This window comes from Dipodomys merriami, unplaced genomic scaffold (genome assembly GCF_024711535.1).
Source record: "Dipodomys merriami isolate MVZ:Mamm:240054 unplaced genomic scaffold, mDipMer1.0.p SCAF_8, whole genome shotgun sequence".
NCBI lineage: Eukaryota > Metazoa > Chordata > Mammalia > Rodentia > Heteromyidae > Dipodomys > Dipodomys merriami.
In genome coordinates this window covers 15706753-15724045 of record NW_027206401.1, presented here as the reverse complement: position 1 = coordinate 15724045, position 17293 = coordinate 15706753, and the positions used below count along the sequence as shown (strand labels likewise).

Genomic DNA, 17293 nt, shown 5'->3' with positions numbered 1-17293 from the left:
CATTTTCAACATAGTGTCTAGGAACTACCACTGCTCTATTAGTTCACCCTTTGTCCCACCATTTCTATATTCCTCTTTGCCCTCCCAAAGACAGATAAATAAACAAACAGGACAAAAAGAAAAGAAAAAAACCAGCACCAGAGAAAATACCTCATTTCAGTTTCATGGAGCTCATTTTGATAAATATTATTTTAGGTAATCGGAGGCATATAGGCATTACCCCTTTGTGTTCCTCCTCTAAGAACATTCTCCTTTGTTCTCATTGTGCGTGTTTTTATTTCTGTGTTTAAAAACTCCCTCTTGATTACACAGACATCATCTCACCACATGCAAAGTGAAGGCTGAGCCTAGTTCATTGCAGTTGTTAGGTGACTGAGTCCATGAAATGCAGGGAAAGACAGTATTGGTGAATGTTTACATTTGACCAGTATTCATTGTAGAAAGTGATTTGTTCAGATACAAATCTCCAAACAGATGGAGGAGACGACTTATAAAAAACCCTTCCCTTTAAATATGCCACTGCATTAAATATCCAGCCATACACGTTAGAATTTTGATTATGCGCTAATCTTAACTTAATCTAAAGTGAGGTTAAGGTAAATGCATTTTCAGACCCTTTCTGGGAGAAAGTTCTTTGCTTCCCATAAATCCAAGTTGTGACTCCTTCAAGGTACCTAAATCCAAACAAAGCTGCGCCTGCCCAGCGAGGACCTGGGGCCCGCACATCTTTGCCTGAGCAGCTCCACACCCCAAGACAAGCTGGTGTGAAAGCGGTGTATCTTGTTGCCAGCAATGGTGATGGTAGCTTCCAACTCCTACACTTCGAAAGTAAATCTTCTCTCTGTAACTACATCACTTCCCATGCCCTTCTATCTCACCCTGTCCTGCCACCTAGCTTTTTGTTTTGTTTTGTTTTATTTGTTTTCTGGATCTTCTCTTCCCTTTGCCACCATGCTAACTGCTATTTTCCCCCGTCTTTGTGGTACTGAGGTATGAACTCAGTGCCTTGAACTTGCTAGGTAGGCGCCCTACCACTTGAGCCATAGAACTTGCTTCTCTACACAAGGATTCACTAAAGCCATGCAACTGGAAGTGATTCTAAGTAGCATTGATCTATGATCTGAAGGATCTTATGCAAATATCAAGGACATGCTTTTGAGATGAGTGCCTAGGGAGTAAAAACTTTTCCCCTTCCCCATTCATAAACTGCACCCTACCACATCTTTTCTGTCATAGGTTGTGTCAAACCAGAGGTGGGACCTTGTTCTTTAATGTTGGAGCAGAGTTCAGAACTCTTCCGTCTCTCATTTCATATAGTCCATTCCAGAGTTGTCTTTGAAATGGTAATTGCTATTTGTTGCGATCTTTGCATTCAGATTATATTCAGTGCCCATACTGCATGAGGAGGTTTAATGAAACTGCTGCCAAACGACACATCAATTTCTGCAAAGATCAGTCTTCTCGCCGAGTCTTTGATCCTGCTCAGACAGCAGCCAGGTTGGCAGCCAGAGCTCAGGTAAACTTCTCTCCTCCCATAGTGGCTTTGTGTCCTTCTCATGCCTGAGGCAAGCAGGTAGAATTTACCTGGGAATGTCAGTAGCCTATCCTGCTACATGTAAGGAAATGCATTGCTATCACTCTCTCCACGGAATCATCTTTTCCAGGGTGTGCTTTCTAGCTGGCAGAGAAATATATTACTGTCACTGAAAAAAAAAAGTCACTGAAGTGTTGAAAGCCTCTTAGGGAGAATGTAATATACAAAAGTACTTAGGTAGCATTATGCTAAAACCCTGTTTATCCAATGCTGATTATGAGCCCAAGCCACCTTGATAAGAATTGTCCCTTAGAATGGAACTGCTTCAGCTAAAAAGACACCCCACAGGGTTATGGTCCACTAGCAAGGAGGGTCTTCTGCCTTTTTATTTAAAGGCACGGAAGCTACAGGTGAAAGGCGGTATGTGAATAAATGCAAGCAGGTCTTACAAGTGGGTAAAAAATGCCCATCTGAGCTGGGCAATGATAGCTTTGCAATCACAAAAAACAGAGCTGAGCAAACAGCCCAGGGCACATAACTCACAGTATAGTTAATGAGAACCATTAGCTTCAGAAACACAGCCAGCACCTAGAGAAGGATTAAATTGGTCTCAATATTTGAACAGTACACAGCATGTTTAGAAAGCTTTCCCTGAAATCCAGTATCTAATGGATGTGGGAATTTTCCACCACTAGCATATTCCATAGACACAGAATCTAGGCTCTGTCTCCACAGACAGGAGGGAGTGACTGAATATCTACTGACACTGCTTGGTACTGCCTGATCAGGGATTTGCACTTCAGACCTTCAGACTAAAGGTGTGACTCATGTTATAGAGCACAAGCCAAATAAGTGTGAAACCCTGAGTTCAAATCCCAGTACTGCCAGAGAAAGGAACCTGGAGAGAACTCAGCAGGAGGGTGGTTTGGTTGTCACATGTGGGAGAGCTGTGGAATGATCCTGGTGGTTTTTGTTAACTATGGAAATGAGCTCAGCAGCCCAGAGAGGGGCAGGGATGAACGGGTGCACAAAATGTCCAACTTGTGGCCTGAGATGCTCACCCAAAGCATGGCGTGTCTGGGAGACAGTGCTGGGATTGGACCAGCAAAGGGAGACAGCAGAGCTAGATGAGCTAACATTTCAGCTAAAGATTGAATTGATTATACAGATAACTCTAAAGTCTGCGGACAGCTAGGTCAGAGAGGCTGGAAATAGGAACTAGCATGTCTCCAGGAGGCCAGGAAGTCATCTTCCCACCTGTCATCCTGTCCCTTCCTCCTGCTGTGTTGTGCAGGATGGTTACCTTAGATTTCTGTCCTACTCTCTGTTTGTGCTTGTTGGTTTTGCTTTGGTTGTTTTCTTTCTTTCTTATTTTTTTTGTCTGTTGAGGCTCACTAGGGAGCTAACCTGGAACTCGCGGTCCTTGAACCTCAGCTTTGCAAGTGTCAGGATGACAGGTATGTGCCACAATGCTCAGAAGATCTGATTGTCTATTTGTGGCTGCCAGCGTCATCCTGTAGGTAAGATAGAATGGTTCAACCTTGAAACCTGGAAATGGCTTTTTAGAAAGATCACTTTTACAGTTGTTATCAAGAGGGCTTATGGGAGATCAGCAAGGAGCTACAGTTCAGGGAGAGAATGAAGGTCTGGAGTAGGAGGGCTCACAGGAGAATGGAGGGGAGATTGGGTATGGAATGTCCGTTCTGCTTATGGTCTCATGTTGGTGCTCAAAGTTTCTAATTTTAGACTATTTCTGCTTACAGATTTGGGAGGATTAGGGATGAGCAGCCTGCACTGTAAATGTAGGAACACAAGTAGATGGAAGGTATATGTGTACTGGAAGGTGACGATAAATAGAGATTTAGAGATTTACTCTTCACCTGAGGTAGGGTAGAAAATAGTGCCAGTCAAAATAGCCAGGATTCCTTGATCAGTAGTCAGGGCCTCAATTTGAACTCTGTAGTTTCTTATTTGTAGGGAACGTTTTTAGGATTCAGTTTGTTGTTGAGTGTGTGTACCTTGCTGAATTCTCAGGGATTATAGCTCATATAAGAAGGCTTTCTAACACCAAGGGTTCCTCTGCCTTCCACATCATCCCTCCCTCTCCCCCCACTCCAATAACCCTGTCCTTTTACAGGACTGTGAGACTCCCTTGAGCTCCCATTCAACCTAAGTTTAGAATTTTCTAAATGCAGTTCTCTTTCCACCTTGGACAGCAATAGAAGACAAGTTATATTTCTGCAAATAGCTCTTCTAACTAGTCCATGAGGTTAGTGAGCATTGATGGAGCCAACAAGGGCACAAGGAAGCTATGAATGGAAGTGGTTTCTTGTTTGTTTGTTTGTTTTTTTCATTCCTGAAGAAGGCCTGTTGGCTGGCCCAAATGCAACCAGTGATTTGGCCCCATTCCTCTTCTTGTTCTTCAGAACTAAGTGGTGACTGGGAACACAGAAGAGAACACACTCTGAATTCCTTCTCTCGCTGTCTAGTCTGTCTGAACAGCAGTGTTTGCTCTATTTTGCCAGTGCCCACCAGTCTGGGGCCTTGCCTAATAGTGAAGCTTATTTCAGAGATCCAAGAAGAATGCTTCAGTTTTAAAGGGCCTGTTCATGGCACTGCCATGAACATAATCTACTTTTTAAAAAAAAGTGTCTCCTTAACCAAAAGAGACAAATATGGAGCTCTAAAAATAACTTTCTAGCCAGGTGCCGTTGTCTCATACCTGTAATCCAGCTACTCAGGAGGCTGAGATCTGAGGATCATGGTTGGAAGCCAGCCCAGGCAGGAAAGTCAGTGAGACTCTTATCTTGAATTAACCACAAGAAAATCGAAAGTTGTGCTGTGGCTCAAAGTGGTAGATTGCTAGCCTTGAGCAAAAAAGATAACACCTAGGCCCTGAATTCAAGCCCCACAACTGACAAAAAATAAAAATAAAAATAGCTTTCTTGGATTGGATGGCACTCCTTGCTCTAATCTCACAGCCATCCGTGTCCTGGTGGAAATTCCCACCCAGAGTAGCAGTTGTTCATCACATTGGCATTTCCACAGACCTGTGCTCATCTAACCATTCTGCTGCTTCTCTGCAGTTATGAGGGTGGCCGGGGCTATTGGAATTCCGTGCCCAAAACATTTATAGCTTGCCAGTCTCTTGTTTTTTTTTTCCCTTCCCTGTTCATTTTAGAAAACAAAATAATTCTTCATTCAGGTGTCATAAAAATTTTCAGTGTTCCATAACTAAGTCTTTATTGACATCGAGTGATTTTTTTAATGTCTCCATACAACAATTTCATAGCGTAAATATACTAACCCCAATCCCAAGGACATGATTATAGAATGTAGTCTCCAAACCCCAGTTATGGCTTTGGTTACTAGTAAGGACAGGACCCCAGGCAAGTGAGGCACAGGACATGTGTCAGACTCTGCCTCCAGGTGCAGGGTCCCTGCAGATGACTCTAATCTGAGGCTGGAAGTGGAAGCAACTTTACCTCCGTTGTGGTGCCTGAGGTTATAATGATAATATATTTCTCTCTGTGTGTCTCTGTCTCTGAATGTCTCTCTGTCTTTCTCTGTGTGTCTCTCTCTCTGTGTCCCTCTTTCTGTCTCTGTCTCTCTCTGTCTCTGTCTCTTTGTCTCTCTCTGTCTCTGTCTCTCTCTCCCCTGTAGGGTAAGGCTCAGGCCAATCCTAAAAAGGAACCAACTGTGACCAGTGCTGTAGGTGCTTTGCTACAGAACAGGGCCATGGAAGACATGAAGGGGGTCTCAGCCAGGTCAGGTGAGTGTCAGGTAAAAGGTCAGAGGGTGCCATTGCTGGCCTTGGGACTCATCAATTTCAGACAAAACCAAATGTCATCCAATGTTGCTTTTGGATATAAATGACATGTGGGTTTGTTTGAGGTTGGAGCTTGTCTTCCTAGAGGTAATATTTTTTTTAATTCATCAGAATTACTCTATGTTGTTAATGGGCAAAATGATACTCAATTATAACAGAAGTCTAGAACCAGAGGTCCAGTCTACAAACAATGAAAAGTGATCGAGACCATGTGTCAATGCTGTATTGAAGAATTTCCATTCTAGAAATCATTTTTTCACATAGTAGTAAGGCGTAATGAGCATGAGATACTGACCATGTGTCCAATCTGTTTTACACAATTCCCTCAGTAGTCTTAAAAAATTTTCTCTGTATTTTATAGAAAGTGAAACTGGAAAAAGCCTCCATTATTTTACTAAGAGACACAGCTAGTAAACCGGCAACCTGATGTCTCTCTTCATTAAACTGCATTAATAAATGGAGGGAATCTTTAAAAATATATATATTAGTGTACACTAATTGCACAAAAGGGTTTCCTTGTGAAATATCCATACATTCACATCATGTACTTTGATCCAATTTACCTCTTTTATTACTCTACTTCCCTCACTCTCCTTCCAACTGAAAACTTTTTTTTTTCTTTTTTTCCAGTCCTGGGGCTTGAACTTAGGGTCTGGGTACTGTTCCCGAGCCTCTTAGTACTCAAGACCAGCACTCTACCACTTGGGCCACATTGCCATTTCCAGTTTTCTGGTGGTTTATTGGAGATAAGAGTATCATAAACTTACCTGCCCCAGCTTGTTTCAAACTATGATCCTCAGATCTCAGCCTCCTGAGTAGCTAGGATTACATACAGGCTTGAAGCACTTCGCCCAGTTTTAAAACAGTTTTTGAATTAGTAGTTTTAATTCATTGATTTATAGTAGGCTTCTTTCACAAGCTTTTTTTTCTTTTGTTCTTACCAGTCCCTAGTTTTAAGCTCAGGGTATTGTGTTTAACTGGCTAGCTTGTTCAGCTGATGTACTATTACTTGAGCTACATCTCCAGCATGGCTTTTTGCTTATTAATTTTTGGAGATAGATTCTTGAAGACTTTTCTGCTTGGGCTGGTTTTGAACTGGTGATCCTCAGGGTCCTAGACTTCTGAGGAGCTAGGATTACAGAGATATAGCCAACCTGGCTTGCTTGCTTTGCTCTACATCTTTCATGCTTCCACATGAAGTTTCTGATTGGTTTATATATTTCCATTTCAGTGAAGAAAGATATTGGGATAGTGCATTGTTGGTGGGAGTGTAAACTTGTTCAAGCATTCTAGAAAGCAGTATGGAGGTTCCTCAAAAGACTCCACATAGAGCTCCTCATGACCCAGCAATCCCACTTTTGGGCATTTACCCAAATGATCACAAACAAGACCATATTAAAGCTACCAGCACAACTATGTTTATTGCAGCGTTATTTGCCATAGCTAAGCTATAGAACCAACCCAGATGTCCCTCAGTAGATGAATGGATCAGGAAAAAGTGATATCTATATCTCTATATCTCTATCTATCTATCTATCTATATATCTATATATATATGTCTATATATAGACATATATATATATATAGAGAGAGAGAGAGAGACATATATAGATACATATATTAGGATTCTATGCATCCCCCAGAAAGAATGATACTGCTCCATTTGTTAGGAAATGGAAAGACTGGGAAAAATTATATTGTCAAGTAATCCAGGCCCAAAGAAACATAGGTCCCATGGTTTCCCTTATCTGCAATAACTAGTATATGTCTAGGACAAGCAAAAAGGTCAAAAGCTATGTACATATGATCATATAAGATGATGCTAAGTGAAATGAACCCCAAGATAGGGACACAAGAGGTTTTATCTTTGCTGCTGTTGTTTTTAATGTACTTATAATGTACTATGTGATTTTTTTTGTTTCTCTTGGATGTTCTTTCCCCATGGTATAACTCCTGTTTTCACCGTATTTGATTCCAGTGCCCTGCATCTTGTATATACATTTTTTCTAATTTGGAGAGGGGAAGGGAAATAACAAAATGCTGAAATAAGGATGCAGGTTGACCCATTGTAACAATAAGATGTACCAGACACTATGTTGAAAACAAACTTTATAACTTTGGGGTGGGAGAAGTTGGGGAAGTGAGGAGGGAAGGGATGGTAGGGGAAAAACAAAGGAAGGGGTAATAATGCTGGGTAGAAAATGTACTCATTGCCTTACTCATGTAACTGTAACCCCTCTCTATAGTATCTTTACAATAAAATATATATTAATAAAATAAAATAATTGGGATTTGGATGGGGGTTGTATTGGGTCTGTAGATTCTTTTTGGTAGTATTATATAGACATTTTCACAGTATTAATTTTACCAATCTAATACAATAACACTTCTTACTTTCATCTTTCTTTTTTTTCTAAACTCTTAGTTTGGCAAAGGGCTTATCAGTCTTTTACTGTTTTTGAAGAACCAATTTTCATTTTCATTTGGTTCTAGGATTTAAAAAAAAAATTCCCTCCTACTTCAATGATTATGGGTCATTCAACAGTCCAGTCTATGTTTTGGTTGTTCTTTTTTTGTTTTTTGGTTGGTTGTGGGGCTTGAACTCTGGGCCTGGGTGCTGTCTGTCAGCTCTTCAGCTCAAGGCAAGCACTCTACCTCTTGAGCCACAGCACTACTTCAGGTTTTCTGGTGGTTAATTGGAGCCAGCAACAGAGGCTCACACCTGTAATCTAGCTACTCAGGAGACTGAGATCTGAGGATCACAGTTCAAAGCCAGCCTGGGCAAGAAAGTCCGTGAGACTCTTATCTCCAATAAACCACTAGTAAACCGGAAGTGGTGCTATGGCTCAAGTGGTAGAGCACTTGCCTTGAGCTGAAGAGTTGAGAGACAATACCCAGGCCCAGAGTTCAAGCCCCACAACCGACTAATAATAATAATAATAATAGTCTCACAGACTTTCCTGCCCAGGCTGGCTTTGAACCACGATCCTCAGATCTCAGCCTTCTGAGTAGCTAGGATTACAGGCGTGAGCCACTGTCGCCTGGCCCAGTCTATGTTTTGAATGTGTTTTGTAATATCTTTCCAGTTTTAGTCCATTATGGTATGATAGAATAATGGGAGCATTTCAGCTTTCTTACTTTTTTAAGATTTGTTTTATACTGTAAAATATCTTTAGAAAATTTCATGGACTGCTGAAAATAATGTATAGTGTCCAGCTGTTGAACAATATATTCTGTAGATGAATTCCATTTGGCGTTAATGTCATTTAATTCTGATTTTTTTCATCAACTTTTTGTCTAGATGATCTGCCAGTGAGAGCAGAATAGTAGAGTCACTGTTACTGTTTTGGGGTATATCTGTGCTTTTATGTCCAGGAGAAGTTGTTTTTTTAATTATTAAGTGTGCCAACATTTTTGGTTCATATATGTTTACAGTTACCTCTTTCTGTTGAGTTGTTCCCTTTATCAATATGAAATCACCATCATTGTCTCTTTTAACTAATTTAGCTTTGAAGTCTGTTTTGTCAGATATGAATGTATCTCTTCTTGCTTGCTTTCAAGCTCCATTTTCTTGGAAAATTTGTTTTACTCTAAGCCTATGTTTGTCTTCTTGTAGAAAGAAGTTTTGTTTTTTAAAGTCAACTTGCCAGTCTGTGTCTTTTGATTGGCAAATTAGGGCCATTAACATTCAGTTTTAAAACTGAAAGCTGTTCATTTCCTGTCATTTTTTTTTGGTTCTGTAATATTTTCTTCTTTCCTAATCCTCATTTGTTAACTTACCTGGTGGAATTTTTTCTTCCTTGAATTTTCCTTGTTGCATTTATCTTCCTCTTCTGCTAAAAGGATTCCTTTAAAGATCTTCTGCAGTGAAGATTTAGTGGTCATGATTTTTGTTTTGTCTTTTGCAATATTTTTATTTCTTCAATTTTAATTTTATTGTCAAGGTGATGTATAGAGGGGGTACACTAACATAAGTAAGGTAGTGAGTACATTTCTTGTCAAAGTTGTTACCCTCCTCCCTCATTTTTCTCCCACTTCCCCCCCTTCAATTTTAATGGAAGATTTACTGGGTACAGTATCTAGATGGCAGGTATTTTCTTTCAGAGTTTCTGTTGAAACTGACTTGGTACATCTGTTTTGCAGCATTCAATGTTCTTTTCTTATTCTGTATATGAAATGTTTCTGGATTTGGAAAATGTTTCTTTTTTTTTTTTTTTTTTTTTGGTCAGTCATGTGGCCTGAACTGTGGGCCTGAACTCTGTCCCTCAGTTCTTCAGCTCAAAGCTAGTACTCTACCACTTGAACCACAGTGCCACTTCCGGCTTTTTCTGTTTATGTGGTGCTGAGGAATCAAACCCAGGGCCTCATGCATGCAATGCAAGCACTCTACCACTGAGTCACCTTCCCAACCCTCTACTATTATTTTTATTTAATGTTTTCTAGTCCAATCATTTAGCTTGTACCTCTTCCTTCTATGCCTATGGTTTGTAGGTTTGGTCTTTTAATAGTTTCTCAGAGGTCTTTTTTCCTGTTTTGTTTTGTTTTTTAATAAATTTTTTATTATGAGAATATTGTACAGAGGAGGGGATACAGTTACATGAGCAAGGTAATGAGTCCATTTCTTATCAAGCATTGTTGTCTCCTCCTCTGTTTTTCCCCTACTATCCCTTCCCTCCCAACTACACTACCCAGCCCCCTCCTCCTACCTAAATTGTAAAGTTCAGTTTTTGGCATAGCGTCTTATATGCTCCATTTGTATTTCTTTTTCTTTCTTAATCATATCTGAATGTTCTAATTAATATACCTTGTCTGCAGGAGCTAATATTCTGTTTTCAATTTGATACAGTCTACTGCATAGGGTTTCAAATGAAATTTTTAATTGTATTGTTTGATTTTGATTTTCATTTCCAGAATTTCTTTTCCAGGAGTTTCATATCTTTATGAAATTTCTCTTTCTTTTTTTTGGGGGGGGGCGGGGGGGAGGGGGTCTGGTCATGGGGCCTGAACTCTGGGCCTGGGCACTGTCCCTCAGCTCTTCAGCTCAAGGCTAGCACTCTACCACTTGAGCCACTGCGCCACTTCTGGCTTTTTTTTTCTACTTATGTGGTGCTGAGGAATCGAACCCAGGGCCTCATACATGCAAAGCAAGCGCTCTACCACTGAGCCACCTTCCCAGCCCCTAAATTTCTCTTTCATTCCCTGCATTGTTTCCTTATTTTTTATTCAGCTGTTTATTTGTATTCTCTTCTAATTCATTCATGTGTTTATAGATGTCTTCTTTAATTTCACTGATTGTTGGGTGTTTTGTTTTGTTTTCCCAGTTCTGAGGCTTGAATTCAATGCTTTGCATTCTTGCTTGGTTTGCTTGTTTATGGCTGTTGCTCTACCATTTTTTGCTAGTTAAGTGGAGATGGAGCCTCACAGACATTTCTGCCTAAATTGGTTTTGAAAAATGATCCTCTGGGTCTTAGCCTCTTGAGTAGCAGGATTACTGGGCCATTGGTCATTCTTATAATCTTTGTTGAGGATTTTATTCACTTCTCTATCTTCAGTGTCCATTACTGTCAGGCTGTTGCTTTCTGAATGAGGTATGTTGTCTCATTTTTTTTTCTTATTTCTACATTTTGAGTTGCACATCTGAACCCAAGTCATTGGAGGTTTTAATCATCTGTAGTCTTCTAGTTGAAGTATTTTCAGTGTCAGCATGACTATGTAATAGCAGGATTGTTATGTAGTTTTTCACCATGTGACTGGGGGCTAGCTCCATAGCTCAACTTTTGCCTGTATGCTTAGGGCTATAGGCCTAATACCACTCTGCTAGGAGAAAACAAGCTGGAGTTTCTTATAATGCCTGGTATAGTTGCTGTTATATGTGGGTTGAGAAAGGGCCTGTCAAGAGTCAGTTTAATTCATCTGTAAGTATACCTTCTCAATACTGAGGGTTTCATTATCATTTGCCTTGCATTCTCAGCAATTACTCTACTACTTGAGCCACACCTCCAGCCCAGCTTCCTCTCGATTATTTTGGAGATAAGAGTGTAGCATACCTTTCTTCCTGGTCTGGTTTTGAGCTTTAATTCTCTGGATCTTAGTGTGTGAACAACTAGCACCTTAGTCTTACATATCTGAAACACTAGCAGCTGGCTAGTGTTAGTGATATCTAACTATGGTTTTTTCCATGTTTAATCTGAGAAAACAGTGCATGGTGTCTACCTTCTTTAATTTGTTGAAACTTAATTTATGGTCTAGCATGGTCATTATGGAAAGTGTTCCTTGTGTATATGACAAGAATGTGTATACTGTTAGATAAAATATTCTGTGGATGTCTGTTAGACTTTATTGTACTTTTCTCTATTTCTTATTTATATGTAGTTTTGTCCACTAGTTAGTGGGGGATTAAGCTACTATTGTACAACTGTTTGTGTTCTGTCTTCATATCCAATGTTGCTTCATATATTTTAAAGGTCTGTCAGTAGGTTCTTAATTGTTACATCTTACTGTATTTTATTAGTATGCAGTAGCCTTCTTTATCTCTTGTCTTTTTCCCATAAAAGTCTATTTTTGGCCATTCCTATTCTGTTGTATAATTATTTATAAATTGCATTGTTTTATAGTGTGATTTTTGGGTCTCATGTACAGCATATAATTAGAATAAGTTTTATCTATTCTACCAGTCTCTTCTTTTGATTGAAGTTTTATCCATTCTTGTTTAATAGGAAATGATATCTATCATTTTCCTATTTGTGACTTGTATGGCTTCTTTTCTGTATTCATTGTGTTTAGTTGGGTTTTTTGGTAGTGAAACCTCTTATCCACTTGTAAATATGCTATAGCTATTTTCTTTGTAATGATCATGGTTGTTACATTTAACATCTTAACATCAGAGTATGTTAATTTGAATTTGTTATAGTTTATCTTCATTAACAGCAAACTGAGCTCCTTTGACAATTCATTTTCCACACTTTTTGTGGTTAGTATTATAAAAGTATGTTTTTGTACAGTGTATGCTCAAACTAAAACTAATAATTCTTTTAAACGTATTAGTTTCTTGAATTATATAGAAAGCAAAATGTGGAGTTACAAGCTAAAGCTTTCTTAATACTAACTTTTTTCCATATATTTCCATTTATAGAGTAATTCGTCACACACCTTTGAATCATTCCCTAGTGTTCTTTAATTTTCCAAATTTAATAAAGGTATAACTATAAACATCTAAGAAGTGCAATTACTCCAAGCAAGATGAACTCATAGATACTTCCACCGAGATACAATTAAACTTTTTAAAGACAAAGAAAGAACTTTAAAAACAGCAAGAGGAAATCAACTCATCACAAACACGAAAGATCCTAATAAAATGCAACCAGCAGTTTATTCATCTGAAACTTCCATGGCCAGAAGAAACTTGGCCTATATGTTCAAAGTATTAAAATAAAAACTCTTCTAAGAGTCCTTCTGTCTGGTAAACTTTCCTTCAAAATAAGAGAGAAATTAAGACAGAAGCTAAATGAGTTTGTTATCATAAGATCTGACCTAAAAAAAACGCTCAAAGTTTTCTGTGTGCCTTGTGATTTTAACCTTGAAAACTAGACAGTGGAATCTAAGAATGCCCTGACTCCAAAGATTAATTCCTCCCCAGAATTTACCGATTTTGAAAAAAAAATGTTGTAGGTGTCTCTGCTCCATCGATTAGCCTGAGGTGTAAACCTGAGGTCTTTTCTGAGCCTGTCTTTCCCAGGCAGACATGTTTACTATACAATTTTCTTGCACATACAGTAGTTTTTGGATGTCCTAGTTTCTATTGTCTGTTTCCCCAAAAAGAAAAAGTGACAAAAATGAAGTTAATTGGAGATGAGTCTTACCACCTTTCCTACCCAGGCTGGCTTTGAACTGCAATCAGATCTCAGCCTCCTGAGTAGCTAGGATAACAGGCATGAGCCACTGGTACCCAGTGACCCTGGTCTTTTAATCCTCTAGAAATCACTTCAGCCAGAAATGGAAATTACCACAATGGATGGAGGCTCAAGAGTAATAGCCACCTACTTCATTGCCTGTTCCTTGTGGATCAGAAACAATTCAGTGGTCAGAGTACAAGTGTCTTTTGTTCAAGGACCAAGATTTCCTCCACAAGGGCTAGGATCTCTTTTCCACAAGCCAAGTTTAGAAATACGTGCAAAGCTGCCTACCACATGGCTGATGGGTGGAAGATGTGCCCTTGCTACTGTGCTAGGAGTTGAAATGGGTGAAATTAACTTCCCTTTATACCATCCAAGCTTTTCCCTAGAAGTTCCAAGCATTCAACAGACTCCAGAGCTCCACGGAAGTTAAATCAGACAGATTCTGCCAATGTGGCTGTCTCTGGATAGGGAGAGACTGAGCTGTGGTGCCTCCCCCTCGGCCCTCTTGGCAGGATTCTGAATTTGTGTTCATTCTCTTCGCAGCTGTGCAAATGTGTAACTCTGAGATAGGATTCTGTTTTCACAAAGAAAAATGCAACTCAATGTATTGAATTATACTGTAAAAGTATGGAAAACCTTGGACTAACATGCTATTTCTAAAGCTTAATGGTTCATATCAATTTTTTTAATACTATGAGTTCTGACTCTAAGGGACTATCTGATACTACTTAAAAAGGTGGAAGGACTCCTTTAGTTTCAAGTCACAGCCTATTTGCCAAGGATTGGATAACTTGGACAATGTGCAGAGTTGTTTGTGTCTGCAGCACCAGAGTCAAGCGCCTCAGCTCTCTCATGCAGTAAGCTCGGGAAGAGATGGAAATAGGAAAGGCAGCATGCATGTCCAGTGCAGCCCAAAAAACCCAGGAGGTTCCTCCCTTGAGGAACAATTACTTTCACGTATCAAATGAAGAAGGCTGCATTTGATCCCCTGCTCTCTATGGAGAGTCTATGCTTTCACCTTTCAATAAACTTTCTTTTTTGGAAAGGTAGGGGGGTCCGGCCATGGGGCCTAAACTCTGGGCCTGGGCACTGTCCCTCAGCTCTTCAGCTCAAGGCTGGCACTCTACCACTTGAGCCACAGTGCCACTTCCAGCTTTTTTCTTTTTGCTTATGTGGTGCTGAGGAATCGAACCCAGGGCCTCAGGCATGCAAGGCAAGCGCTCTACCATTAAGCCACCTTCCCAACCCTCAATAAACTTTGTCCGATTTAAAACAGAAAAGAAAATAAAGTGAATAAAATAAAAATAATAAAGTTAGATTTAAGATTTGGAGAAAAGCACCAACTGCCCTTTAGTGTTGTACAACACACCTGTGTGTGCATTGGGATCACATCTGTTCCTTTGTGTCACCTGTGTTAACATGAGGTTCTATTGGTAAATGTGTCTGCCCCGGTTCAAACATATCCCCTAAAATTCACGTGTTTAAAACTTCATTCTAAGCACAATAGTGTTGGGAGGTAGGGCTTCTAAGAGCTGAGTGTGTCATCAGTTCTCTATCCTCATAAATTAATTCATGCTGTTATCTTGGGAGTGGGTTATCACAATGAGATTTGCCTAAGAGGATGAGTATAGCCTTTTCTCTCTCATACACACACACACACACACACACACACACACACACACACACACACACACACACACACACACACACACACACACACACACACACACACATCCAGGCTGGTTGGGTGCAGTAGTTCATGTTTATAATTCCAGGTACTCAGAAGGTGGAGATCAATAGGCTCATGAGGCCAGCCAAGGAAAAACATGAGATTCCCCATTTCCACCAACAAGCCACAGGCAATGGTGCATCTGTGGTCTTAGCTATTCAGAAGGCCCTAAGTAGGAGGATCTGTTCCTACATCAGCTCCCTGGTCAAAAATGTGAGACGGTACCAGAAGAATGACTACAGAGAAAAATAAGGATTTGGGGACATGGCTCAAGTGGTTGACCATCTGCTTAGCAGACTTGAAGCCCTGAGATCAAACCCCAGGGTCACCAAAAGAAAACAAAATCTAGCCTTAGAAATTCACAGAAGCATGAAAAAGACCACAACAGAAATCTGTACCAAGACGCCCAGGGGTACTGTAACAAACATGTAAGTAAAACGTACATTTCTGCAAGTGTGGAAGGGGCTTTGAATCTGTACTGTCCAGAGGAATTCACTGCCCTGCATTTCAGGATCCTGAACCCCAAATTCTGAGGTGTGGCATCCCTTCACCTCCCCAGTTAGGGCTCCAGTGGGTCCCAGCATGGCACACCCCACTGCTCTGGAAGGCATAATCCATAAACAGCATTGACCTGGTCTTGATTCCTCTGGAGGTCTGGTGCAATAGTTGTCTCTGCCTCATCTACAAATGGACATAGACAGCCTGAAGGCCCAGGTAGAAACTTCCTTGGTGGGGGAGACAAGCAGCATGGAGAGTTTCCACTGGGGAAAAGCCTAATGGAGCCCCAGGAGTGAGGCCACCAGTGCTTAATAGGACTGTGGAAGTGGGTGGCCCTGAGACACAGAACTGCAGGGCCCCCAGCCCGGGAATGCTGCAAACATGAGACTCCAACCCTTAGAGCTTCTGGGAGGACTGAGCACAGCCAAACCCATGAGTGGGGCTTCCTCAGGCCTTGGGACCAGGCTCTCTTCCAGTGTGTCCAGTGTGAGGGTCATGGAGTCAAAGGAAATTTTGCTGGAGTTGTAAGCTATAATGTTGTTCTCCCTCTGGGTTCTGGACTTACCGGAACATAGTTCATCTTTCCCTCTCTCCTCTTTCTCCTTTTTATTTTTTATTTAATTTGTCGGTTGTGGCACTTGAACTCAAGGCCTGGGCGCTGTCCCTGAGCTCTTTTGCTCAAGGCTAGAGCTCTACCACTTTGAGTTACAGCACCACTTCAGGTTTTCTGGTGGTTAATTGGAGATAAAAGTCTCAAGCACTTTCCTGCCTAGGATAGCTTTGAACCACGGTCCTCAGATCTCAGTTTCCTGAATAGCTAGGATTATAGGTGTGAGCCACCAGTGCCCGCTTCTTTCTCCCTTTAGGAATGGGAACGCTGCTCCTCTCCCTTCCCATTTTTCCTCCCCCCTTACCCTCTGTCTTCTCTCTTCTGCCAATGAGAAGAGGTTCCCTCAACATGAGCTCCTTGAATTTGGACTTCTCAGCTACCAGAAACATAAAAAATAATTATCTTTATAAGTTACCCAGCCCTGGATATTCTGCTACAGTAGCACCAAAAAAAAGGTCTTTTAAAATTATTAGTATTGTACTCAGAAACTGACATGTTGAATTAAAATCCCTAAAAGATAAATCATTGCTAATCAGCAGTTTAAGGTACTTGGTGTTAACTCTCTATAATGTCTACTTATATGTTCTGGTCTTGGGGCTTGAACTCAGGGTCTGGGCACTCTCTCTCAACTCTTTTGCTCAAGGCTAGCACTCTACCATGTGAGCCTTAGCTCTACTTCTGGTTTTTGGTGATTAATTGGAGGTAAGTCTCACAGACTTTCCTGCCAGAGCTGACTTTGAACCACAGTCCTTAGATCGCAGCCTCCTAAGTAGCTAGGAATATAGGCCTGAGCCACCATCCCCAAGCCTACAATAAATTTCTTGTGGTTGGGTACATTGTAAAGAAAAGAAGTCTAGTTAGCTCATAGTTGTGGAGGCTGAACATCCAAGAGGGAGGTAGCGCATGGCAATGCAGGAAGCCAAATAACAATTTTCAGGAAAGATGGAGTTTCAGGAAAACTACTTCACTCCTTCCTAGGGAGATACCCATCATCTCCCATGAAGCTTTACTTCTTCAAGGTCCTGCCACTAAACTGGTGACCAAGCTTCCAATACAAGAACTCCAGGGGGACACACCTAGATGTATATCAATTAGCACCTGTCCTGACCTCTGGCTTTCAGTGTTCCCCTGTCTTTAGAAAAGATAGCATCTAGTACTTCCCATGTCTAACACTTTGATCCAAATGCCCAGCAGTGAG

The 17293-nt window shown here is 40.6% G+C and overlaps 1 protein-coding gene across 3 annotated transcripts in view; it reads left to right on the top strand.

Annotated features, from left to right (window-relative positions):
- Positions 1 to 12812, top strand: part of Zc2hc1b (zinc finger C2HC-type containing 1B) — a 33353-nt gene extending 20541 nt beyond the window's left edge. The window contains exons 5-7 of one of the 3 annotated variants that reach the window (XM_070010128.1): positions 1377 to 1516; positions 5198 to 5306; positions 12560 to 12812. In XM_070010128.1, the coding sequence (XP_069866229.1) occupies positions 1377 to 1516; positions 5198 to 5306; positions 12560 to 12579 (269 nt within the window). In that variant the 3' untranslated portion in view covers positions 12580 to 12812. Of the gene's footprint in view, positions 1 to 1376; positions 1517 to 5197; positions 5307 to 12495 lie in introns of all 3 variants that reach the window. The other 2 variants (XM_070010129.1, XM_070010130.1) reach the window with 2 other exon arrangements.
- The last annotated feature ends 4481 nt before the right edge of the window (positions 12813 to 17293 follow it).